At 48.6% G+C, this 26710-nt stretch overlaps 1 protein-coding gene across 2 annotated transcripts in view; it reads right to left on the bottom strand.

The window, feature by feature from the left end:
* Window positions 1-25288, bottom strand: part of GALNT2 (polypeptide N-acetylgalactosaminyltransferase 2) — a 199330-nt gene extending 174042 nt beyond the window's left edge. Inside the window, exon 1 of one of the 2 annotated variants that reach the window (XM_044757699.2) lies at window positions 24790-25288. In XM_044757699.2, coding sequence (XP_044613634.1) covers window positions 24790-24915 — 126 coding nt within the window. In that variant the 5' untranslated portion in view covers window positions 24916-25288. The remainder of the gene's footprint in view (window positions 1-24789) is intronic. The other variant, XM_070491500.1, reaches the window with a different exon arrangement.
* Between the last annotated feature and the right edge of the window lie 1422 nt (window positions 25289-26710).

The following is a 26710-nucleotide window of genomic DNA, read 5'->3' on the forward strand; positions in this document are numbered from 1 at the left end:
AATGTGCCTTCTAGGTTTCAAGTCTCTTTGAGTCTATGATTGTATATAATTCAGACCAAACTGATTCTATTCTTAAGAAGAAATAAATGAAGGGACATTAAGGAGATTCTACATGGACAGCAGTTCCCAACCTGGTGCCCCCAGGCTGCAAGGATTACAGGGGAGAGGTTGGAAAAACTCAGTTTATTATGAATTAAGAAAGACTTTTGCCTAATGGATGAAAAAAATCTCTCAGATAAGATGAGGGTCAAATGCAGAAACAATAAAGAGATTCTGGTGAAAAGGAAGGAAGGAGGACTAATGTGGGACCTGCAGACACTCTCACCCTTAGTAATACGCAGCCAGCATTTTCTCCTAATTACCCCGCCCCTCATGATTCCCTTTGACAAGATATGCATATTAACAAATGCCACATTTAAATCACTTAAGCAAATGACTAAGCTGCATAGATAAGGAATTCTTTAGTCATAATTATCACAGATAAGTACATATTTAATATATTTGGTTCAGTAATTAAAATCTTCTTAAAGGGGAAAATTTTCTATCATAGCTCAACCTAGATTGGCAGGTCCTAGAATGAGAAGACGCCACAAATGCAGTTGGTTTATAGCTCTTCTTAAAATTGACAGCAAACCCAGCAGAAGCTGGCATATTCATGAGAAGAATCGCTACAGTGAATATCTTCTGACACGCGGCTGAGCTAACGACTTCTCCCTCCAGCACAGGTGTGCTGGCACATTCCTGCACAAAGAGCCCTCCCCAGATGCAGTGGCTTGAACAATGATTTATCGTGTCCAGGACCCTCCCGGGTTGCCTGGGCAGTTCTTGTACTCCAAGGGTATCAGCGGGGGTGAAGCTGCAGGAACCTGGCAGTGGGACAGGGTGGGCAACGCCCGGGCCCTCTCTCACCTGTCTGAGGCCTGAGGTTCTCCTCCACACCACCCTGCCTGCTGAGCCTCTCATCCTCCAGGCAGCTACACGTGGCGTCTTTCTCTAGCAGAGCAGCCTGTACGTCTCAGAGCATGGCAGCTGGGGTCCAGGGGAGCGCAGCGGAGGCTGCCAGGCCTCTCAAGGCTGGGCCTGCACCAACCCAGTGTCAAAGTTCACGGCAGTACACTTGTCAAGTAAGCCACCAGACCAGCCAGATTCAAGAGGCAGAAGAGACTCCTGCACTCAATGAAGAGACGTACAGAGGATACAAGGAGGAGAAATTGCTGGGGACGTCACGGGAGACCCTCTAACACGACAGGACAGGAGTTATCGTCTCCTCTGAAATCAGCCATTTCACTCCAGAACTCTTCAGCCCTAGTCTGAGAAGTGGACACTGGAACTCGTCACAAGGAGAGAGGAGAGTGTGATGGTGAAGGGCCGGCTGGCCCAGGGAGTCAGCAGGAGTGGGTGTCAATTCCAACTCTACCACTTCCATGTTTCTCACCCAAGGCAACTCACTTAACATCTGTTTATCTGACAGTCTCTCCATTCATAAAACAGGGATGATAAAATGCCTCATAGGGTTTTGATAAGGATTAAACAAGTTAACACATATAAAGTGCTTGAAAGAGTACATGGTGCACAGTCAGTGCTCAGGGTTACTATCTGTATTCCCTGCTGGAGGGGTCACACTGAAGTCCATCCAAGCCACAGAAAGGACAGTCACAGAGCCATGGTCTGCAGATCACTGCCACATTCTGCACCAGTTCTGCTGGCTAAGTGCCTGAACAAGAGCCAGGCTCTAGGTCGCCAGCTCTCTCTGATCACTCTTATTCCATCTCATCTACGCAATCGGAGATGGATAGGACAATTTGGGAAACAGAACACCTTGAGCAGAAGGACCAGTTTGTCAGCACTGTGAAAACCCAGTGACCATGAACTAGGTGTGAACCAACGTTAGTCCCCACTCACCTCGCTTTTTATCTCCAAATTGTCCAAATTGTCTGGCTCAATTTATTTCTTTCTGATCATCTTTAGTTCTACTACATATATTCCTTTTAACATAAGCTCTCCCCATGCTTTGGGAAAGCATGTATATTTAAATTCAAACAACAGTCACACTATTATTACCCCTCTTTTTATGAGAAACGAAGGCTTAGAGAGATTAGCACCTCAGCCAAGTACACGTGGTCAATAAACGGTACAGGATGGATTCAAACCCACTTATCAAAAGCCTGACCTCTGAGCAATGACTTTATGCTGCCTCTGAGAGGTGAAGTGACATGCAGGACGAGGGACACAGCCCATGGCCTCTTCAGTTTCACCCCTGACCAGGTCACAGCTGTCCATCTGACTAGAGACAGAGGCAACTGTTTTCTCTCTCACAGAATCGCCTTTACACAATGATAATTTAATGTTTCTGCTTCAGCTTCAGGTATTGATTTAAATAAATGGCCACATATGCATCTCTGCATCTGGTTTTTGCTATTTTTTTCCCCAAATGATACTATCCATTATGATGTTCAATGACCTTTAAACTAAAGGCCACTAGATTCTTATCAAGTGTGAAGGCTAAGAAAATGTTTGTCTTTCACAAGGAACTGCTTCATTTTATTAGAAAATGAGAACTACATAACCCAACATGTTTCCTTCGGCTATTAAGACACACTTCTGTGTTCAACTGAAGGAGTGTTCCTTGCTCTGGTGTCAGCACACCTGCTGCAAAGGGCATGGGCACCAGAGCTCAACTCAGCCAGCTCTTCAGGTCTCAGGTCATGCTGTGTAAACGGAGATAACATCGCCTCTCATGCAGGATTACCCGAAGGTTAAACTCAACACCTCACCAGGGTCTGGCCCAAGGAAGACGCCCGATTCACACCTTAGCTCTCCTTCACCCTTTAATTCTCCGTCTACTTCTTTTTCCTTCTCCTTTTTTTCTCCACCCTAACCCCTCCCCCAAATTATTTGGCCCTAGATTTTCAAACTCTTGTTTTAATGAATCTTGTTGACACATAATATTCATGCTTTTTCTTAAAAGCTGCCTCAAATCTTTTAAGAAGTATACGTAGCTTAAATATACAACAGCCATCACCTAGAAGTCGAAGGAAATTTCAGAGCTGCATAATGGACATAGAATTTGAAGATAAGGTTGGAAAATGTCACCCTCCAAAAATAAAGCCAAAAAGAACCAACAGAATGAATGACATTAGCCATCTGTGGCAATCTTTCCAGGAAATAACTCACTCTAGCTGATGATTTAGAAATGTAGCTGATGAGAAGACAGTATGTCTCAAACCTCATAAAGAAATCTAAGCAAAACCTTGTCAAGGAGACCTGACCAAGAAATCTAAGGAATGCAAAGTAAACGGTAATCTAATTAAGTATAACATGTCTCAGGAAATAGTTGTGCCGACTGATTACTACAGAATGTTGAAAAGAAAGTCAAATGAATCATCAGGACCCAATCAAAATTCAGACACTACACAAGCTTTTTGAACAGAGAGGCTTTCAAAGAAATTGTTAACTAAGATTAAGTTGTTAACTAGGCAATTGAAAGGGCACAAAGAAAGTTCTAGAGTATCAGGGAGGCAGCAAGTGCAGGAAGCAGCCATCACCCGTAAGACTGAGGGAATAGAGGGAAGAAGTTGGCTCTATGGACCCTTACACACTTGGAGGAGGGGCCCTGAGGCCAGGCCTCTGAGGAGGTGCTGCTCAGCTGGTACCAGGGTCTCTAAGACGGGTGGGGCACTGCGGCGGCTTGTGCCAGGGCTAGGAAACTGCAAACTGGATTTAACTGCTGCAGCTGAAGTGGAGAGGTGTTCATGAGCACGCGCCCCCCTGGGAACAGGAAGGCAAGAAGCACCAAGTCCCTTCTCTGCCTCTCATCTTGCTGGTCCATGGACTGCCCCCTCCTGGCAGGTCTGCTGGCAGAGCAGAAATGTGGTGTGCAGAGTCCTAGCTCAGGCATCTCAGAGCAGGGTCTAGAAGGCTTTGGAGCTGAGACAATAGTTTAAAAAATTGCACATTGGGTTTTTTGAAAAATGAGTCTCCATCGCTACCCTAGGGAGAGGGTATTGATTCTATACACAGAAATATCCCCAGAATGGTGAAGGCCAATTCATCAAGCTTCCACAGACTGAAGGAAATAAGCCTACAGAAAACGGAGCTGCTCCCCCAGCCACGTTGTGGTTTCCTAAGTACACACACCTCCCAGGAGTCTTCTCACACAGGCACAGCTCTCATCATCCAACTAATGACTGTCATTCTTATCTACCAATATTTTACAATTCTGGTTCATGTAAACCCCAATCTTTGATTGATTACTTGCTAGGTGAACTAATAAAATTGAGTTTCCAAACCTATAAAACCCAGAGTGAGACCTTAGACACACAGTGATTCTCTCTCAAAGCTTGGTCTGAAACAGCTCAGTGGCCTCTCTTATTTTAAGTGCATTTGACTACATGTGATTTACACACTGGAAAATTTATCAGGTCTTTTAAAGAAAATAATCATGTAAGCGTCAACTGTTTCTACAATGTGCTACACACACACAAACGCAATTGTGCAGAAGTAAAGAAAATAGACACAAAACTTTACCTTCCCCCTGGATAAACCTACTGACAGCATTCCTAAATTCTGGCCAGTTTATCCTCCAACAGAGGAATCAGCCAAGTCCAGAAACCTCAGAAGCACAAGGCCCTCCACGCTACCCTTCCCCTCTCTGCCTCGCAACACGCACAACCTACTCCTTCCTAAGAGTTCACAACTACAGGGAGAGGATGAAGAAGCTCTGCTGGAGGGTCCTCGGCCTTCAGTTCAAATGGGCATGTGCAAAGCTGTGGAGCACAGGGAGAGCAGCCGCGGTGCTGTGTGGGGCACTTGTTATCGTCCACCAATTCCAGGCCAGACCAGGAAAGACAGCCTAGTTTATGACCCCCCAGAAGATAAGTGGCTCACAGACAGTCTGACAACATACATACATCAGTGTCCTGTAATCATGAAAAAGTTCCCAACACCTCCAATCAGTTGGTACATGATCCAGGATAGGTTGTCTGGAATGGTTTTTCCTTGAGAATTACACCCATATGGTCACTGACCCTCATATATGGGGTCAAACCTCCCCACTAAAAACCAGCAACTAACAAACCCCAAATTAAAATAATATAGAAAAACAAATCCATGACTGCTCAACTACTAAATATCCCAGTCCACTCCCTATATTCATTCAGTCCAGAACCTGTTAAGAAAAGCTGTATTTTCTTTACACTCTAAACTGTCATTTTCATATCTGTTGTTCATTACTTTTACTGTAAAAGGCAAGCTGCTTAGAGCTTCCAGAACAACTACTTATGACTTAGAGCATCATTCAGTAATTCAATGGGCACTCCACTATATGCCCATCAATATTCAACTCTGAATACACAAGCAAGCAACTACATCTTCCAAAAGAGAAGACCCAACTCACATTCAAAGCCCATAAAACAGGTCAAGCACATATGCGAGGATGCCATGAATTCTAGCAGTTACTGCTAAAAGATGGAAACTCTCAATGCTTTCCCAACCAACAGTTCCCACCTCAAGCGCATGAGAATCATGTAGCAGCTTTTTCTAAAGCACACTTTGACCCAACAGCCCGACATTCTGATTTAATTGGTCTGGGGTAGGTCTAGGCATCCGTATTTTTAAATCTCCCCAGGTGTTCCTAATGTGTGGTCAGACTGAAAACCACTGGACTACAGTTTGGGGGTGTGGGGAGAACAGGGATCAAAAATGTCAACTGCCAGAAAAACCAATTAAGACACAAGGGAGAAGGAACAGGAGAGAAGAGGACCGGGGAAAGAGTCTGAGGCTACTGCAGTCCTTGAGATTGCATTTTAATGTAGAATTTGAGGGCAATCAACAGGGAAATTCCTTCACCCTGCATATACTTCCTTTGTAAAATTCAGTAATTAGTACTGGTCATCAGATGAGGCAGCTCTTAAAATAAGGACACTAAGCATGCCCTAACGGGCCATACACCTCTCTGGGGACAGTGTGTACTGGTTTGGAAGGGGCCACATGAAAGAGGGTAGAGCAGCCAGCTCCCAGCCAGGACCTCACTTCCATCTCTGCAAGCACTTTCCCAGGTAAAATACATTTCTCCCTGGGATGGAAGAAAAGCATGCTGACCTCCACAAAATAATTTTGCAACTCTACTGAAGTGACCTATACACACCTTTTCAGCCAGGAAGAAGAAAAGATGTGTGAGTGCATGCACATGTGCATGCCTGAATGCGTGTACATGCACGTGTGCAAGTGTGTATCTATGGTTGCAGACAGAAAATGACTTTCCAGCTGAGTTAAGGACAACACACACACACACACACACACACACACACACCCCTCCCCCCCGCTTACTGAGCACTTTCTACCTATGTTCTTGGGCACAGGGTTATAATGAGTACTTGACAGACAACATCTCATTTAACCCTTATAACAGCTTCATGAAGTAGGCCTTACCTCCATCTTACAGAGGAGGTGACAGAGACTCAAAAAGGTACTTGTCTAAGAACACACAGTAGTAAGCAGGGCTGAGACTGAAACCAGGCAATGACTCCAAAGCTCAAAACTGCCCACGTCACCTCTCCATAGTGCACTCTGAGTGCCCCACCAAAGCACAAAGAGCAGGGCAGACATACAGCAGTGGAGAAACTGCTAGGCCCTAAGCACGTTTTATTAACAGTGAGTTAGGAACTACTCCAAGAGATCTAGCGCAGGAGAGTCAGTCTGCAACTGAATCCTTATTTCTGCAAAAGTTATGTTCTGTGTGGAGGTAAACGAAGGAGGAGGAATAAGGAGTGAAAAGGGAAATAAATCCCCTTGGCACACAAAGAAAGCTGCTCATTTTACAGCTGATTTTCTTCTTGGCCAATAAGAACACCCCAGAAAAATGTAACAAGAGAAAGCTCCCATCTCCAAAGAGTACATTAGCCATGTCACACAGTAGGAAACTCTCCCACAAGCCTTGCCTCATATCCTGTCCTCCCCTCTTTTCCCTGGACTTAGGCATTTTCCCAACCCCCCAACTCACCCCGCACTGGGCTGGCAGAATTACTGGGAGGTGCTCTGCTAGTTCTTACAGGCTGAACTAACGCCTTCTCAGCTCAGGTGAAGTGATGTGCTGTGTCACTAATCACCACATCTACTCTCACTCAATTCTTGCTCAAATGACTCCAGATGCCAGGCCCCAGGGTCTCCTTATTCTGTACCTCCAAAGTCTCAGAATAGTTGACATAACTTTCTCAGTTCCTTCTCTTGCACCCTAAGAATACCAAGTCCTGAAGTTAAATCCTATCATTGGTTCTTTATGTTCCAGGAAGGTGTACAGAACCCTCTCCTGCCACTAGGCGCATTTCTGGTGGTACCTGTGTCCTCCATTAACTCGGCAGATTGGCTTCAAACCCTTCACAGGTTGCTTGTGATACAAAAGATGCTATTAAGGAGCTTGCTCCCTTTAGCAAGCAGTGTCCAATCACTTTAGGGGCACGGACTGAAGTGTGAATAGACTATGTGCCCATCTCATGGGCTCCAAGACTGCCCAGAGGTCCCCAACATTTCCCAAACATAAATCTACCTTCATCCTATCTGACCAATGCCCCACACCTCCAACCCTCCACTCCAGAGGCGAGGGATGTATTGACAGTTTCATCTTATAAATGTTCATCAAAGGCATAACGTATTAAAACAACCAGTCAGAAGTAGCTCCAAAAACTCAGGAATGTAAGCAATAAAAGAACATCAGATGGCCACTCCCGAGTCTCGCAGTGAGCCCCCTGAACAAGCAGACTGCTCAGAAACCACTTTAACCCAGGTGACTGTCTGAAGATCACCATCTACATGCACAACCATTCTGCGATGACCAATTGTGGGAGGAGGGTCAATAATGAAAAACTCTTCTCTAAATACAGCCTGAAGGGATCAGACTGCTTAAAAACTATTTAATTCTATTGCTCATTATCTCTCTCCATTACCTCAGCATCCCTGCACAGTCTCTCTCCACTCCTCAGACGAGGTGAAGCAGCACCTCTACTGACTAAGGCACAATGATTTAATAGCCTAACTTACAAATACAGCTGAGCCCGTTCGGCTGCAATGGCAATGCAGCATTTCTAGAAGAAAAGGCAGAGGCTCTCATCTACTCTAAGTCCATGTTCACAGTGTACTTGGGGAAAAGCAGATTTGCACCCAGAAATGATGGTGACTCCCCACTTTGACCACTTCTGCCAGACCACAGCTGTTACAGATTGAAAACTCATTGCAAAAAAGGGCAAAATGATTGCTAACCCAAAGCTAGGTCACCCAGCAGGAGACCAGCTCAGGGGAGGGTGCTGGCAGGGGCCAGGAAGTGCTATAACAGCGTGGCATGGTTCCTGAGCAGCAGACCCCCCCCCACCGACCGAGCCCAGGTTGTAGCTGTTCTCTCCACCAGTACCCACCAGTCTGGGCCTCATCTCACTCACCACAACTTATGGAGCACCAACCAGTTGCTGGGTACTGAACCACACCCATAGAATATGACAACACACAAAAATAAATTCCTAAATGCTTAGCAGGCCCTGACTGCCCTCTGACCTTGTGTCATCCTCGCCCACTATGCTTCCTTTCTCCAGCCTTCTTTTTGCTTTTGGTTGCCCATGCATGCCAAGTTCACTCTGGCCCCAGGACCTTTGCACATGATCATCTGCATGCCTGGACAGTCTTCCACCACGTCTTCATGGCTGGATCCTTCTAGTCATCAGTTCTCCCAGAAATGTCCCTTCCTCGGCCCTTTCTGATGATTATCTGAGCCCCCTTGGAGCTCCACTCAGCACTATCCAATACTGGCTTGTTGGCCCCCACCCCAGAGCCCTCCCAGATTGCACATTCCCATGCCCATGACTGCCTCACTCCCCATGGATTCCCTCAGGCCTGGCACACCAAAGATACTACTAAATCTCTGTGGGAGGCAGGAGGGCAGAAAGGGGGGTAGCTACGCACGTGCTGGCCCTCAAGATGCTCACAGTCCAGTAGGATGCAGGCGATCAAATAGAAATCACACTGCAGTGCTCAGCAGACCCCAGATGCCAACAGCAGCACATGGTAGGGGGCCCAGGGATGATAGGAGACTGGAGCACTTGTCTCTGCTAGACCAGCAGATCCCAGAGATGCAGACTCTCCACCCCACGGGCACAAGGCCCAACATCCAGGCTGGTCTAGAAGAACTCCAGTCTACCGACAGCTTGGGTTCCTCTCTTCATGTGTCTCAGGCACCACATCCCTCTACTCAGACACAGATCAGAGGACGCAGCAGCAGGGCCCCTCCCCAGGGAAGGGCTAGGAGATGCCCAAGGGGATCTTCAACACTTTCCACACGTGCAGTTATAGTTGTCCCAATCAGTCCAGACTCTGAGCAAAAATGTAGCGTCCCCAATGTTATCACCCTGAGGAAACTAAATGCTGGATGCCGACCATCTCTTTCTATACTCTCTGGGCATGATTTAACAGCCAAAAGAACTTTTTTGGGCGGGGGGGGGTGCAGGTGAGGAAGATTGGCCCTGAGCTAACATCTCTGCCAATCCTCCTCTGTTTTGCATGTGGGATGCTGCGACAGCATGGCTTAATGAGTGGTGTGTAGGTCAGCTCCTGGGATCCGAACCTGCAAACCCTGGGCCACGGAAGCAGAGCGCACAAATTTAACCACTACACTACAGGGCTGGCCCCTAAGACAGCTTTTTGAAAGGAAAGACCAATGCCTTAAAATGGGGATTCTATATTTTGAAACATTTCGATGTGATGCAAGGATCAGAGCCTGGAGGTGACTTTAAAAGTCATCTCTCAGCCTAGCTCCCTGCTTTCTGAGCCTGGCTCCCCAACTCTATCATCCTGGCTCCCCTTCTCCATCATCCCAGCTGCCTAATTAGCACTTACATATGTGTGTTCTGTGCATATGGCTTCCTGAGTATCAGCATAAGCAATGACTAGGTTCTAGGCTTTGTCCACTATTTCTATGTGTGGAGACCTCTGAAACTAGGACTCTTCTTCCGACAGTTGCAACACTCCATTCCTGGAATAAATAAATAACGCAGAAAATACAGGAGATACCTGAGCCAGACTCTCCCCTGCTCACCACTGAGGGGAGGACCAAGGAGAGCCCACTGCAGGGGTACTGGGAGCACCGGGGGATCTCACAGGGGGTGGGGAGTGAGGGCAGCTCTGGCGGTCTTGGGAGGAGATGACCTGCCTGAATGTCTGTGGAGGTGAAAAGGCAGGACCTGAGGCCAGACCCATGAAATTACAGCCTATCAGCTCACTCCATCACACACACTAATCCATTAGGTCCGCTTCGTTCTCGGTGACACTGGGAACATAGATGCACTTTGACCAAATACAGTATCTTAAAATCTAACCCAAACATGACACTTCTGGCCTCAGCACCACAGCTTCACCTTAAACAAAAACAAGCGGCTTCCCAGGTCCACAGTGATTTCATATGGCCCCAGAGAGGGAGACAGACCACAAAGGAAGGGAAAGCTTCCCTCCCCAGGGTTCTGACATAATTTACATCCTAGTCCAAAGATTCACACCACGACACCACCCTCAACCCACACACCTGCTCCAAGTAAGCCCCTCTCCATCAGAGAAGGCTCCCCAGAGTCGGCCCCAGAAGCATCTGTGGGAAAGGAGACTGAGCACATGTGCCAATAAAAATAAAGGTAAGCCCTCACTAAACTGCATCTCCATCATCTCCATCATCTCATTAATTTCCATCAACTTCCTTTTCACAGATGAGGAAACGGAGGCTTATAAGCAGGAAAGCAGGATTTGAACCGGGTCTCTTGTCATAGCCAGGCTCTTTGAATTATCATAGCAAACGTGCAGGGTTTTACATGGATTCTTCTTCCTTGAAATCATCACACAATACATCTATTAATCTGCAATGGAGTTCCAAGTTGTCTTAACTAGAGGCATCAGAGAAACCACACCCACACCATGCTAACTGACAGAACCCGTCCTCAGCCCTCACAGGGGGGCTCTGTTGCATTGCCACAATTATTAATTTGTCTTCCACTTGTTGCTCACCCACAGTTTCAAGAGCAAGCCAGAAACTGAACTAATGAAACTGAAACAAGCTTTACTAATTAAAACCTTGTGGAAACGTTTTCAAATAACATGCTGTATTCAGATTACAGCTCAAGATATTAAAAAAATCAATTGCCGATTAGAGTTTAAAAATTAATTATATAGTCACCTAGTTAAAAACCACATCCTGGTATAATTTTCAAAGACAAGTTACAAGAGATTAAGGGGTAAAATTGGGCAATAATCTCGTGGTAACCACACTGGCGAGATGGTTCTGGCCTACAGCTTCCTGCCTCCTCCTCCAGCGGACCGATGATCCACCCCATGCTCCCCGTGGCTGCCCGGGGACCCTAACCAGCTCACCCCCTTCTCTGAGGCTCAGTTTCCTCACCGAGGAGGAGCAAGGGCTGCTTGAGTCCCTCTTATCCTCACTCCCCTTCTAAGACAAAGGGCCCAGGCAAGGCCCATGGAGGTGGAGGTGCTTCTGGGGCAGTGGCGGGCTCACTCACACACGGCAGAGGGAGGCTGGCTGCAGGTGGAACAGGAGTCCCGGGCTCATGAGGGTCAACCACGAAGGACAGCAGCCCCCTCAGTTAGGGGCACCCGCGCCTCTCGCTCAAATAACATGAGAGTTCACATCCACTAGCAGCTGGGGCTTACTACACATGGACCAGTCCCAATATGATTTACTCTTCATTGAACAACGCTGTGAAATAGGTAAATGAGGAGATTGAGGCACAGAGGGGTTAAGAAACTTTGCCTGAGTTTACAGAGCTAACTGGAGAAGCCAAAATTCCAACCCAGGCTGGTAGCCCTGTGCCATGCATCCCCCAGCCATGTCACCCCAGAGCCAGCTGCCTGCCTAGGGCTTCCCTACACAATCGTCCTGGGCTCTTCCTGGCAGACTCACAAGCCCAGCCAGGAACAGGCAAGACAGCTTCTAAATGCCCCAATGAAGCCCCAACATGGGTGTACTGAGCTGCCCTGGCAACCGCTGAGACTGGCCCCTCACACACACACCAGCGCAGTGGCGGCCAGGAAGGCAGAGCAACCACCGCTTGGATATCACTCCTAGCCCCACATGGAGCCTGGGTCAACTGGACTCAGAGCTCTGCAAGCAACTCAGACCCCGAGCACACACCAGCTCTCCCAGAAGCCTCCTCCCCTCTGCAGAAACCCAAAATAAACTCTCAGTACTGAAGAGAGTTTTGCTTTAAAACACCTGTGATGCAGTTGATAAGGACGCTTAGTGCTTTCCAATGCTGGAGTGAAAAACTAGATCATCAGAAATACCCTTCTGGGGCCAGTACAGGCAAAACACCACCATGTGCTCTCTACTGGTCAGTGAGAAAAACTCTTTAAACTAAAAACCATGTCTTGAGTACAAACACTACTGCAAAACTGACATCTGCCAGGTCAGATCTTATCCCCAGGGATGGGGGAAACTTCACCTACTTTCCTTTTCTTTTGAAAACAAGAGAGACATCTTCCAAGGTCAGTGTTACTGACCCATGTTATTTACTGACATAGACTGGCAGACTGGCACGAGGCCTCCTAAGTTACTGAAGTACAGAGGGAGGATGAGCTTCAGCAGCCCTCTACGCAGGGATGTCCACATGAGGCCCCACGTGCCTCCATGATCCATGAGCCCCTTCATGAGTCCCAGACGGCCACAACTATGTCCCTCTCATGATACCAGCCTCAGGCCTGGAGCACAGACCACCCAAGAACCCAGACTGCAGCCTTCCCTCCTCGCTCATCCACATCAGCAGTCTGCAATAACAAGGGTTAAGGAGAAGATCACCAGCCCCAGTAATCAGCACCTTCCAGGCCTGCAGTTGCAGTCGTGCATCAAGAGAAGAACCCGCTATTTGTAACTTGTTGATGATTCAGGGCCTACAACTCGAAGACCAGGAGAGCCCCAGCAGATTTTTTTCAAAGCCCTGTATTAGGTAGTTAGGGAAAGATTAAAATTCCAGCCCCAACTCTGCTACTGCATGACCCCTGGGGCAAGTTCATAACCTTGGGGTCCACTGGAAACAACTTCTGTGAATGGGGAAGAAACCAGCTCCTGACATGCTTCCAGGCACGCTGAAATGAGGGATAATGAGCGATGGCTCTAAAGTGCTTCGGCCACAAGGCTGATATGAATTTCAAGTATCAGGAATTATAACTTACAGAAAATACACAGTATCGTATATTTGTAAAAAATCTCTCATTTATAAATACAATGTAAAAATCTGAGGCTTTAGCAATAACATCCTGTTGGAGAAACAAGAAGGAATAATAACTATTTATTAGAGGTCTCCCACCATGGCTTCCCAAGTCATCCACAGCTCCTAATGGACCACACTGCCTAGGAGGAGTGACAAAGTTGGCAGAAGACTCAACACAGAGACATGGAGTCTGCCCTCCAGGTGCCTGTCAAACGAGAAAGAGGCAATCAACACAATAAAACATCTACACCAAACTCTGCTGAGTGACAGGGTCTCCGGGCTGCTGAGCAGTCTGCCTAAATGTCAGTGATCTCACGTGCACCGAAACTGATACTCCACCACCAAAGGCTCAGCAGAAGGAGCAACTTCCAAAGAACTTAGATAATTCTTACAGAAGAAATGGCACCAAATGTAAGAATAGCTTCCTGGTAACACAGGTGAGAATTCAGGATCTCAGGCAACGTGTGAAGCAATCTTTGAAAATAATCACCACTGGATATTCCTAAACTACAGAAGATGCATGAGGCTGATGTACATCTCTACTGACTGTGATGTTGTGATTTATACGAAATACATATTTGGTCATTCAGCACTCAGCAGGGGAACTTGTAGATAGAAAATGCTCAAAAATGTTTCTGAATGGGTTCATGCTCATCAGCTACTCATCTCTCAAAAACGGTAAGTAGGAAGTCCTTCTGTTCACAGAGACTCTGGGAAGCAGGAGCAAACAGATGCAGATGTACACAGTCCAATAGGGGCTACTATTTTCCTTTATCAAGGACAGGAGGCCTGGAGCTGCATTCTCAGAAAGGTAAATAATTGGACACACGGGAAAAAGAAAGACCATAACTCATCAATTCTAAGACGTACTTTTTTTCACAGTTTAACATGAAATTAGGATGCATCTCACAATGAATGACACCTTATGGTGCTGTGGGCCAGGCAAGGACCATGATGCACCTGTCATTACCAGCACAAACTCAAACATACAACACACTAGCAATGAAGTCTTCAGAATGCATGTCAGTGGCCTGTAGGAAAGTTCCAGAAACAACAATAAAACACTCACAATCCCCAGAAACCAAATAGAGTGGGATAGGAATGGATGGTGACTGGGGGAGTTAGGCAAAATCCCCAGAAGAGTCCAAAGTTGACTAACTCTTCACAATCGCCAAGCTATGTTAAGCGCCCAGAACCAAGGGCTCTTAGCACTTTTACAGGTTTTATTTAAGGAAATGCTGCATCCACCAAAGACTTTGGTAGCACAGAGGATGATTCTGTCTGAGGAAAAGAGGCACTAACATCTCTGCGTCAAAAAGTGGACACTGAAAAAGTTAGGAACACCTTACCCAATGTATTTCATGTGTATTTTCCTTTTGACCTGTGCTCAAGAGTGATAAATAGAAAAATCGATGTCTAATTAAGTCTAAAGGTGTTCTTTAAATAAGTAGAAAATAAAAATGTTAACTGATAAGAAACCATCGTGTCACAGTTCAATGGACAGTGTTTTTTCTTTCCTAGTGGTACATAAAATAATGGTTTTACGAATAACAGCATCTTAGATTTGATGAAAAAGGGTATATTCCAGACACGGGGGAAATCAGTGATCACCAACTGTGAGACAGGAAGAAAAACAAGTGGGTGAGCTTACTGGCACAGAGGAATAGGGAAGGGTGAGGGTGGCAGGTGGAACGGGAGGAAAAGGGAATATGCCTTTGAAGGTCACAGAGCAAAAGCTCAAAATCTAGGTCAGTGGGAAAGCCCTTGAGGCAGGAAAGACCAAGACAATGAGACATGAAGGCACTCCATGCTGGGCCAACCAGCTCATCATCCAGGACAGCCATATAAGCCCCCACTGCAAGAGTCACCCCACTTACCAAATCTTGATAACAGAGTGCTTAATTTATGGGCATCTCCAAAACACAGGCTTTAATTTGCATCAGCTCCTCAAGCTCTCACAGGGTGATTCAGCTAAGAAAGAAAGACCCTTCAATTGAAGTGTGTCATCTTTCTGGAGCAGTGGGCTTTCAGGAAAAAGAATTCACTCCCTGGACTAGCCTGTGAAGCAGAGAGGAGGAAACCTGAACAGCTGCTCTTGAGTCTGAAGCCTTTAAACTTAACTTTTCTTTGCCGCCATGTAAATGTTCCAGTTGTTTTATCCAGGTACACACTGGAGGCATGGTACATAATCCCATAAAGCATCTAACAGACCCCTCATAAATGCCAGTGGCCTCTATGAAAAGCAGCCGGATGCTCTCACTTGAGAGCCAGGAGGACCTGCAATTTCCCACCATTCCACTTCCCTCAAGTGGCTGTGGACAATGAAGTCACATGTCCACTTTATCTTCCACAAATACTATAGATCACAGAGCCTCAACATTACCCACACTGCCAAGAACAACCTCTCCAAAGCCCAGGTACCAGGGAGACTTCTGACCACTGGTTTCCTGCAGACGAGAATCAACAATGCCCCATCACCCACAGCAACTCGCCAAGATGACATCACAGTGGAAATCCTGTGCGGGAGCAGGTGCAAAGGGACCAGCAAGGATTTCTCATTACATGATAACGTGTGTGGAAAGTGTTCCACAAATGTGTGATGCGATTTAATGGTGGCCTAACAGCAGACAGTGAGTGCTTTCCCAATCCAATTTAGCACTTCACAGAGAGCAGCTCAGAAATCAAGCAACAAGATTGTTCCGTAAGTACATTCTAAGTCAATGAGCAAATTAACCCGCAGGGACCTAAAGCAGTCCCAGGGCCATGGGGCAAGAAGGGGGCATGGGAGTGTGAACACCATTTTCACTAGGATGAGTATACACATCACCCAAGACACCATATGAAACCAGGAGAAGAGCCGAGATTTCCACATGATGGAGGAGACTCCACCACTGACACAAACCAAAGACAACCACCTTTGGAAAGAAAACTGGCTCATTTATTTAGCAAAAGAAACCAAGAAGTAGAGAGATCACCAAAAAGGCTGGACACGGCTGACACCAGGGCTGCATTTGAAGCACAGTGAGCCAAAAAGACACCTGCTTCGAGTCTCGGCTTGAATCTGCTCAAATCTCACCTCCCCACTGAGCCTACAGGGCCACCCATTTAACACTGCAACCCATGCCTCCACCCAATTCCTAATCCCCTTACCTGCCCTATTTTCTCCAAAGCACTTAGCCCTCTTTCTCACACTATATAATTTATACTTGCCTATCACATTTTTGTCTAACTTCCCTGCCCCCAGAATGAATGTCCCACAAGCACAAGGATTCTGTGCATTATACTCCCTGTGAATTCCCAAATACTCAAGTACTGAGAATTTGCACATCATAGGTGCTCAAGAAACACTCATTGAAAGAATGAATGAAAGGGACCAGAGCCTGTTCTCCTGTCTGCTCCTGCTGGAGGAGGAATTGAGGGCTGCCGTCTTCAGGACAGTCAGAGGCCTGAAGGATAAGAACACACAAAACATTTCACAGAGCAAAAGGTAAAAATGAAAAAAGAGTAAAATAGACTGACACTACCATCAGAGCGTTACCATCTGCATATGCTCCAAAATGCCTTCCAAGAAGGTTCCAACACAATGCAGCAGAACAAGGGGACGGCCAGAGCGTGGAAGGGGCATGCCAAGCCCAGGAATCAAGAGCAGGCTACGTCCCCCGCGGTGGGCCCTGGGCTGTGGATGAACCCAGAGGCCCAGAGAGATTTCTCCCACCAGACAAACCTGGGTCTGCCACCCACTGCCTCTGCGACCTTGGTAAAGTTACTTAACTTCTGTGTGCTTCAGTTTCAGCAGCAAAATGGGAGCAATAAAAAGCTGTTATTGAGGAGTAAATGAGTCAATATCTGTGAAGCATCAGAGCCATGCCTGGCACACAGTGGGCACTAACAGAGTAAGTGTCTATTAAGTTAACACTCTTTCCCAGGAGTCCACCCCAGACCACACAGACAGGCAGGCCTGTTTCATGAAGGTCTAACCAGAAAATAGGGAGAAGAAAAGAAATCAAAGTTAACATTGACTACGGCGGCGGTTCTCAATCGGGGGTGATTCTGGCCCCAGGAACACTTGGCAACACCTGTGGACACTGTTGGTTGTTACAACTGAGGGAGGGGTACCACTAGCATCCAGTGGGGGGAGGCCGGGGAAGCCGCAAACATCCTACAATGCACGCAGCAGCCCCACACCACCAAGATTATCCAGCTCAAGATGTCGACTGTGTCGACGCTGAGAAACCCTGAAAGAGAGCGACCACCACCCATCACATACCCTTGTCCCTGTCAAAACACATGTCCTGATTTGGGTCTAGAAATTCAGCAACTCTATCCCAGCTGTCCTGCCCATTCCTCCTCCCAAAGAGTCACCAGGCAGAAAGCCACTAGCCTAGGCAGGAGCGGGTGGCCAGCAAGAGGGGCCTGGGAGACACTCCTAGGAGCAGAGAGGTGAAAGGAACAATCCACCAGGGCGGGCACCCCAAGGGCAGGCCACTTCATGTCCCCAGGCAGCCACCCCTCAGCTGCTGCTTCATGACAGCTGGCCCCAGAAGACACGGGGCACCAAGATCCCAAAGCCCGGGAAAGCTTTTCCAACGTAAGCCCAGGAGCGAGACTCTATGTGACCATTTCTGGTTTTCCAAATGCAGCCCTGATGAATCACAGCCGTTCACATTCCAGCATGCTAAGAGACCCAATCTGTATAAAACAACACATGCTTCCCAGGCCCATGATACTGGACATGACTAAGTGCAAAAATGCCTCGTGTTTTCACCCAGTCCTGCAGGAGGCAGAGTGACAACAGGAACACAGATCCGCCTGCCTAGGGCAAGGGACATGGGAGAGGAGGAGGTGACCTGACGGGGAAGGACTTGTCAGCTCCTTGAGCCCAGTTTTTTATTCCCTAGAAATGGGCACATGGTCAGAAAGGAGAAAGGTGAGGGAGGCTCTCCTGACTGGACCAGGAAATTGGACAGGTAGTCCTGGCACCTCCACACCTGGGGTTAATCCCTAAGGTCAAGCACATGGCCAAAGGCCAGAGAACCCTCACAGCGGTTAAAAGAGCGAGGTCAAGTTCTACTCCGAGGGCACGAGTGTCCACTGCAGCACTTGTACCAATACATTCAATCTACTTCTCAATAGAGGAGAGTTTCTCGTCAGGCCCAGCCTATCCTGGAACTCACCCAGGAGGGCTTGCTTATGGAAGTGCCAAAAGGTCTTCCTTCAGAAACCTCACCAATAAGGCAGTCTGGAGGCAAGGATCCAAGGCCACAATAGTGCAACAAGGATCTCCAAGAGCAACACAGAATCAAAGACTTCCTCAAGGGGAAAGATGATCTTTCAGGTCATGGAAGCAAGACCAGGCCAACATCTCCTTCGATCCAAGTGATACATTCACAGGAGTGACGCTCAACGTGTTTTTTTGTTTTGGGGTTTTTTTTTTTTGAGGAAGATTAGCCCTGTGCTAACATCTGCTGCCAAACTTCCTCCTTTTGCTGAGGAAGACTGGCCCTGAGCTAACATCTGTGCCCATCTTCCTCTACTTTATATGTGGGATGCCTGCCACAGCATGGCCTGCCAAGCGGTGCCATGTCCGCACCCGGGATCCGAACTGGAGAACCCCGCACCGCTGAAGCGAAACATGCGAACTTAACCACTGCACCACTGGGCTGGCTCCTCAACCTGTTTAAGCACCTCTGAGACACAAGCACGGAAGCAGGGTCCAAGAGGCCCCTGCAGTAGGAGGTTTCAACTCTTTCATTGCTGATGATGGAAAATGGATCCCAAGGGAAAACCAGGGCAGGTGGGGGTCATGAGGGAGTGGCATTTATTTAACAACTGATAAGGGAAGTATCTCAGTATTTTAATCTGTGTCACATGGCTGTATGGGTGTGTTTCCACCTGGACATCCATCTGGCTTGATGTCTCGGCATCATCCATGCAAACACAGCTTCCAGAACACAGTTCATGCAGACAAAAGCAGAAGAACAAAAAAGGGGATTAGGCTTGGGAAAGGTTTGGCTCTTTTCTCATCCCATGAATTTGGCTGGGCCAGCTAGGAGACTTCACAGATTTTTCCCAGAAATACCTTGCCTCCTTCCTGGGATCTCAGCCAGACCCTCACAGGCAGTCCCTGTGTGTGCCCTCATCTCTGCCCCAGGCAGTCTCACCCCTAGCTCTCTCCTTCCACTACACCAACTGCCTCTGGATTCACTAGAAGTTAGGTAGCACAGCACTGCCTGCTTTGAAATGGACATGTTCCCAGACTGACTTCCCTCTCCCCAAAGATCTGCGAAACATGAATGGCAGCAACAAGAAATTATATATGTATACGTATGTCTCCCCCTGCCCAACCATTTTTCTGACCACCTTTCAAACACCTCTTCCTCTGATCCAAACAGGAGACCTACCACTCACCAGGAGGGTGGAGAGACCAAAGGGATTTAACAGATGGCCGAAAGCCTCCACACAACATTAACAGCTTCCTGGGTCTCCCCTGCCAGCCCCAACAAGGTCTGACAGAGCATGAGCAGGCTGACCCCGCTCCACGCTGGGTCTCTGTGCTGGGTACAGCAGCTTCTTTATCATTTTTGCTAGAGGGTCCAGGGAAGAGCTCATTATTTTTGCGCTGTTTATCAGTCACAATCTGTTTCCATTATGTTTGAGCACCCGGAGGCAACCACAACATAACTCCAGAATAGAGAAAGTTTATTTTTTTAGAGAAAAGTTTATATCACAATGCCATGTCAGATTCTCTGGTTGGACAATCTTTCCCACTGCTACTGTTGTCCCTACCTCAACTTCAAACTCTCATCTCAAAAGAAATTTCTTTAAACTCCAAACTGATTATAGGTGGCGGGGTGTGGTATGGGTCTCCTCCACTTTGCATCCACCCACAGAGATGCTCAGAGATATGCTGACGCCCATTAAAGTGTGTGTTGGCCTCAGGCTCAACCTCAAACCATGTACACTTGAGTGATGACGGCCATCTCCCCTCCTGCCAGGAGAAACCAGGTTGCAGTGGTGGAGCAGGGGAGCCCAGAGCCTGGGTGGGGAGCAGGCTGGCCTCATCACCACAGGAAACCTCCACTTAGGGACATGTCCACGAGCAACACTTTGTTTACACAACTACCAAAGAAAGGTTTGTCCTCTGCCACTTTCCTGCTGGCTGCCCACTGACAGGAACCCCACTCTGACACCACAGCTAGGTATGAGAGAAGTGGCATGCTGTCTGAACCACTTTCCCAAAAGGTAGTCTTTAATGTCATTCAAGGTTCATAGTGCAAGCCCAAATGAACAACCAAATCAATCTTGGAGAAATGGATGAAGGACACAAAAGTAAAAACACCAATAATTTTCCAGAGACCACAACAACACTTAAGATTCCTGGTTCGGGGCCAGTTTGGGGCTGGCTCGGTGGCGCAGCGGTTAAGTGCACACGTTCCACTTCTCGGAGGCCTGTGGTTTGCCCATTCAGATTCCGGGTGTGGACATGGCACTGCTTGGCACGCCATGCTGTGGTAGGCGTCCCACGTATAAAGTGGAGGAAGATGGGCACGGATGCTAGCTCAGGGCCAGGCTTCCTCAGCAAAAAGACGAGGATTGGCAGTACTTAGCTCAGGGCTAATCTTCCTCAAAAAAAAAAAAAAAAAGATTCCTGGTTCACAATATTTTCCAGGGGATATTTAGGCTTTTCTTTTTTTCCCCCCAGATACCATTTATTCAGCACTTACTATTTGCCAGCACCTACTAATGGCTTTTAGGTCTCAGCCACAAGGTAAGAATGATTATCCCCACTGTAAAGATGAGGAAACTGAGGCCCAGAGAGGGACAGTAAATTAGAAAAGGTCACTAAGCAGAAAGGAGTAGAAAGTTAAGTCTTACTCAGTGCCAATAAATGGATTTATGCCATTCCCCTTCATTTGAATGTCTACTACCCAGCTCAAAAAACATTACTGGTTCCGTATGATCAACCAAATTAAGACGCAACAAGTCAGCGTGGCATTTGAAGCCCTCTACAATTTAGTCCCAAACTCCTCCTCCACTTTTCCATCCTCACCTTCACTACACACGTACATGCTCCAGCCAAGTGAGGCCCCTCACCATTCCAAGAAGAGGCCCACCCTTCTCCCCCAGATCCTCCCCCTGAATGCCATTTACAAGATCACGCCCAAAGCTCCCACCCTGGGACCCCCAGAGCAGGGCTGCAGCACTTGTGCCCGCGCATCCAGGAAGGTGGTGGAAAGTGAACAGGCTGCCCGGGCCCTTGGTCATGTCCTTCAGCTAATGCTTTCCCTCACCTCCCAAGCAAGTGGGAAGCAGAGACAAGGGGTCTTGGGCTTGACAAGTTCTCGTTCAGTAGCGATCATTCTTCACAAACTGGAAAAACCCTTGCCTTTCATCCTAAACAGCCATTCTTTACCCAGAGGCAGGTTCATTTCAACAGAAATTCCTTCCTCTCTTCCGTGGCTCCATCCACTGCCAACATACCAAGGCCCAGGGGAGACTTAACAGGATTAAAATGTTAAAGCATTATAAGATGCTCAAAGGAAAGGCATCCTTGAAGTGCAAATCATCAATTTAGGGGGAAAGAGCACAATGTGGGGGAAGGGAGGGATCTATACAAATGTAAATGAGATATAATTTTAAACAATATGATGCATAAATTGATTGACCACACACCTGGAACCTCAGCCTTGAGTCCAGAGCTGCACAGCAATGCCTGAGTTGGTTTGCAGCACCTGCTCCTGTTTAGTTTATTAAATCTGCAATCTGAGGTGAGTTGGCTTTCTGGGTTTTGCCAAATGGAGAATAACAGTCCTGAGACGACTTATTTAACAGGCAGGGCACACAGTGAGAGTAGGACTGGGTTGCTGAAGCAGCAGAAATACTAGTCAGCCTCCTGTCAGACAATTCCCCAAAGCCTAATACAGAAGCCTGGTACCCTGTGGAAAACATCAGGGCAGAGAGAAATTGGCTAAATACGGAATTAGAGTCTTGACTTGAACAGTGTGAAACAAGAGAAGAAATATAAGTCCAATGACATCTAAAAAACTACAGCTAGTATTTAAATTATGCTTTCACATGCATACCACATTATCTTTATGTTCATACTTTACAAGCTGGAAAAACTACGTGTTTCCTTTTATCATGAAGATGAACTAAATTTGAAGAGACTTTCTAGTCTCTAAATCCATGGAAACAATTCAGGAGAAAGAAGACAATCCAGCTTTATACTCCAAGTCAGGAAATTCAGGACAGCACCCCTCCAGAAACGTGGTCAGGGTTTCTATTCTTCACATTAGGGTCTGCAACACTAAGGGAGTGGGTCATCTACTACAATCTCAAAAGCTATTGTTCTGCACACCTCTTCCTCAACCAACAAATCGCTAAACCTCTCTAAGGGCTAGGATTAAATTTTATGGTTCACTGACAGACAGAACAGGATCCCAAATTACCAACCCATGTCTAATTCTTCATTTCCCACATTTTCTCCTACAGAGTCTCTGTGACAGAGTCTTTGAGACTCTGTGCCAGGAGGTCACAAGGAGTTCCCAGGTTATTTTTTCTTATACTAAGGATCGCACTTCAGAAGTTAACATGGAAGACCCCTCAAAAATCATCCACCAGCTGAAATCCACAAAGGAGAAACCAGCCTCTCCAAATGCTAAAGCCATAATGTTGCTGTTTCTAATCACCCATACTAATGACAGCGCAAATCAAGGAAGGAGAAATACCAAGTGCGGCCTGTTTGGGTTTTCTCTGCATGAAGGCAGAAAGCTTTGCCCGGTCCTCGTCAGCACACCAGGCTACGTCGACTGGCCAAAGCACAGTTTAATGAGAAGCAAAGTTTTAAAAATAATTCCAGGGCCTGCCTGGTGGCAGAGCGGTTAAGTGCGCACGTTCCGCTTCAGCGGCCCAGGGTTTGCTGGTTCAGATCCCAGGTGTGGACATGGCACCGCTTGGGAAACCGTGCTGTGGCAGGCATCCCACATATAAAGTAGAGGAAGATGGGCACGGATGTTAGCTCAGGGCCAGTCTTCCTCAGCAAAAAGAGGAGGATTGGCAGCAGATGTTAGCTCAGGGCTAATCTTCCTCAAAAAAAAAAAAAAAGGGCTAAGAGTGCATGGTCAGCTCAGAACCAAGCCAATTCAGCACATGGGAAGACTTTTCACTTCTGGCCCTCTAGAGAAAACAAACCCATGAAATACCAAGAATCAAATGAGACACCTATGTCCATCTAATATCTTCAGCTGAGAATCAAAGGATGAATGAAGGAAGGGAGGACGGAAGGAAGGAATCCTCTGAAGCAGCCAAACCTCAAGTAGCGTTGACATTTACCGTCCAACTTCAGGGTTTAAATCTGTTCGCGTACAGTTAGTCCCGTCAGGCTTATTCCAGGATACATTCTCTGGTTCCAGCCCAACCCGTGGTCCACCTCCATTAACTCAGAATTTCCGGGGGGGTGCAGTGTCACTAAACCTCACAGTATAAGGACTACAGGATTTCGGAAAAGATAACGTTGCTTTCACAGCCTATTAGCACCACAAGCCACAAACACGCCGGGCAGCGTGTGCACAGCCCGAAGCCCCCTCCCGCGGCTGGCGCACGGCCACAGGATGCGCCGTCGGGCTCCTCCGGGCGCTCTGCTTCCTCCCGAATACCCCGGGCCATCCGGAGTGGCTTACACGGTCCCACGGCCTAATCACTCGGGCCTGAAGCCTGTGAAACACACTCACAGAAGAGAGACTATACCCGCGTGACGGCGCGTGGGACTGGGAAGGCCAAGGGCAAGAGCCCACGTCCGGCAGCGCGGGGGCCTGGCCGACCGGCAAAGCGTACGTGGGGCCGCGAGGAAGGGTGGGAGGGCGCTTTCCGTGGCCGGCCTCGCTTGGGGCGCAGGGGCACCGCTTACACCGGCCCAGGGGAGTCCGTTTTATCCGGCACCGGGCTGGCTGCGCCCCCGCCCCCAGAGGTAATGAGCAGAGTCCCCTCCCGGCCACGAGGTGACAAGGGGGAAGGAGGTGAGGATCTGCAGCGGCTGTATCAAAGGGCTGAAAAGAAACTTGGATTCTTCTCTCGCAGGGAAGGCAGCCGCCTCTACCCCGGCTCCTCCCCACCTCCTTTTGTGTTTCCCAACACCCCTAACCCTAAACTTCCCACCGCAGGGGATGGGCTCCCGGCCGCCGGACCAACTTAAATGACGTAGGAAAGAGAGTGGGGAGAGGGACGAGGGGCGACAAGGAGGGCGTCACGGTGCCCAGCCCTGCGGGGCTGCGCCGGGTCGCCCCCTCCCAAGCCCGGCGAGCGCGGAGGGGCCGGGTGCACCCCTGCCCTGGAGACTCGGCTAGGAGGCCCGGGCTGGGGTCGGGGGGCCGAGCAGAGGTCCGGGCAGAAGAGAGCAGGGGGGGCGGGGAGTCCCTTCGGTCCCCGCAGCCCCGTCGGAGCGAGGGGGTCTGCGGCGAGGCGGGGGCGCGTCGGCACCGGGAGGGCCCGTGGCGCCTGGAGAAGTCGGGGTTTCGGGGGGGCCGGGACGGGCAGGGACCCCACTCACCTTCCTGCCGGCGCCGCCGCCCGCGCCCGCGGCCAGCGCGGAGCCGCCCCCCGAGTACATGTAGTAGGCGATGCCCAGCACCCACAGGAAGGCGAAGCAGAGCAGCATCCGCGAGCGCCGCCGCATTCTCCCGACTCGGCCACCGGCCGGGGCCGCCGCTGCTCGCGAGTGCTGGCGGGGCGGGCGCGGGGGTGCGGGCGGGGAGGAGCGGAGGAAGGGGAAGGCGCGGCGGCTCCTCCTCCGGCGCGGGCGGCTCCGGGCGGCGAGGCGGCGCGCACTCGGCCCAGAGCTCCGCCCAGGCCGGGAGCGCCGCGCGGCGCCCTAGCAGGAAGCGGCGGCTCGGAGGCGGCTCGGGGGTCAGGGAGCAAAGGGCGACCAATCGGCGGCGGCTGCGGGAGCCGGGAGCGGGCAGGAGGAGGGATTACTGCGTCTCCATGGCTGCAGCACGCCGGGCTCCGCCGGCAGGGCCGCCGCGGGAGGGCCTCCACCAGGACGGCCTGGCGCGCCCCGCCCCGGCCGCCACCCCGCCCCCTCTGCGTCCGCCCGCTGCTGCCCCTCCACCCCCGTGAGTGACAGGTGGCTGCCTGGGACCGGGAGAGGCGCGCGCACACTCACGTGCACACGCACAGAGACACTCTCGGTCACTGCTGCCTCGCGTTGACGGGCCGCGATTTTCACCTCTTCAGTCCTTGAGCTTTGGGACCACCTCAGACCCTTAACAGGATTGCTCTTACTGGCCTACCGACCTGAGTTTTTTGGTGCAAACCCCCGCTCCTGAACCCAACTTTGCTGCCTCTCGCCGCAGTTTTCTTACTAATCTTGCAGCAAAACGTTCTTGATTCCCAGGTGTCAATTTTAGTTATTTATTTAGGCAGAGGTGGGGTTCTAGAAGTAGAAACTGACAACTAATTTTCAAGGGAACATTTTTTCCAGGATGGGCGGTGCGCTTAATAACTGGGTTGTTTTGTTTTTAATAAACATGAAATAAAGAAGAAGGAAGGCAATATGTATATTTTTTTAATTTTTTTTAATTGGTTGCTTTCTTAAGAAAGGAAGAAGCGTTAGCACACTAAACATCTTTGAAGATGCAAGAAGACAGATCTGTCTTGTAACAGAATCTATGTAACCTTGATGATGCCCTTGTAATGTGCAGAGTTTCCAGTGGTCCTAGGAAAGAAAGAAATGTTACTTAGCGCTTGATATTTTTAAAAGTGATTTCAGGAGCTTCCCTGTCTAGAAAATAATGGCAGTTGCCTGAATCTGGATCTCTACTCATATCCTCAACAAAATACAAACACAAATAAACAAGCCTTCACTGCTGGTAGGAGAGGGAATGCCATGAACTGAACTTCAAATTACTTTTTAAGGAGAAGAAAGAAAAGACATCAAATTCCAACAGAGCTCCCTCCATTGTTGCCAAGGACTTCAGTGAGGCCCAGGCGAAATCCCTCTATACAGAGAAAGTCCAACACCAAGAACTGAAAATAACACTGGCCAGTTACCTAACTGAAGAAGGGAAGAGGCTTGAAAGAGAATGGTGCAGGAGGTTGCAGCCTTGAAGAAGCCTTGCTTCTGGGAAACGTCAGATAAGTAGAGAAAGGACAGTGCCCTTGGGAGGCCTGGCAGTCAAGAGAACGAAGGAGTTAAGAAGGGAAAATGAAAGATCCTGCAGAAATAAAAGACAACCAATCCCTTCCTCAGCCACTGCTATCTATTAAAAGCTGTACTTCAGTATTCAGACAGAAGAGAATATTCTTGAACTAGGAAACCTGTGTCAAAATACCCAGTAAGAGGGGCTGGCCCCGTGGCCGAGTGGTTAAGTTCGCGCGCTCCGCTGCAGGCGGCCCAGTGTTTCGTTGGTTTGAATCCTGGGCGTGGACATGGCACTGCTCATCAGACCACGCTGAGGCAGCGTCCCACA

This window comes from Equus asinus, chromosome 2, assembly GCF_041296235.1.
Source record: "Equus asinus isolate D_3611 breed Donkey chromosome 2, EquAss-T2T_v2, whole genome shotgun sequence".
NCBI lineage: Eukaryota > Metazoa > Chordata > Mammalia > Perissodactyla > Equidae > Equus > Equus asinus.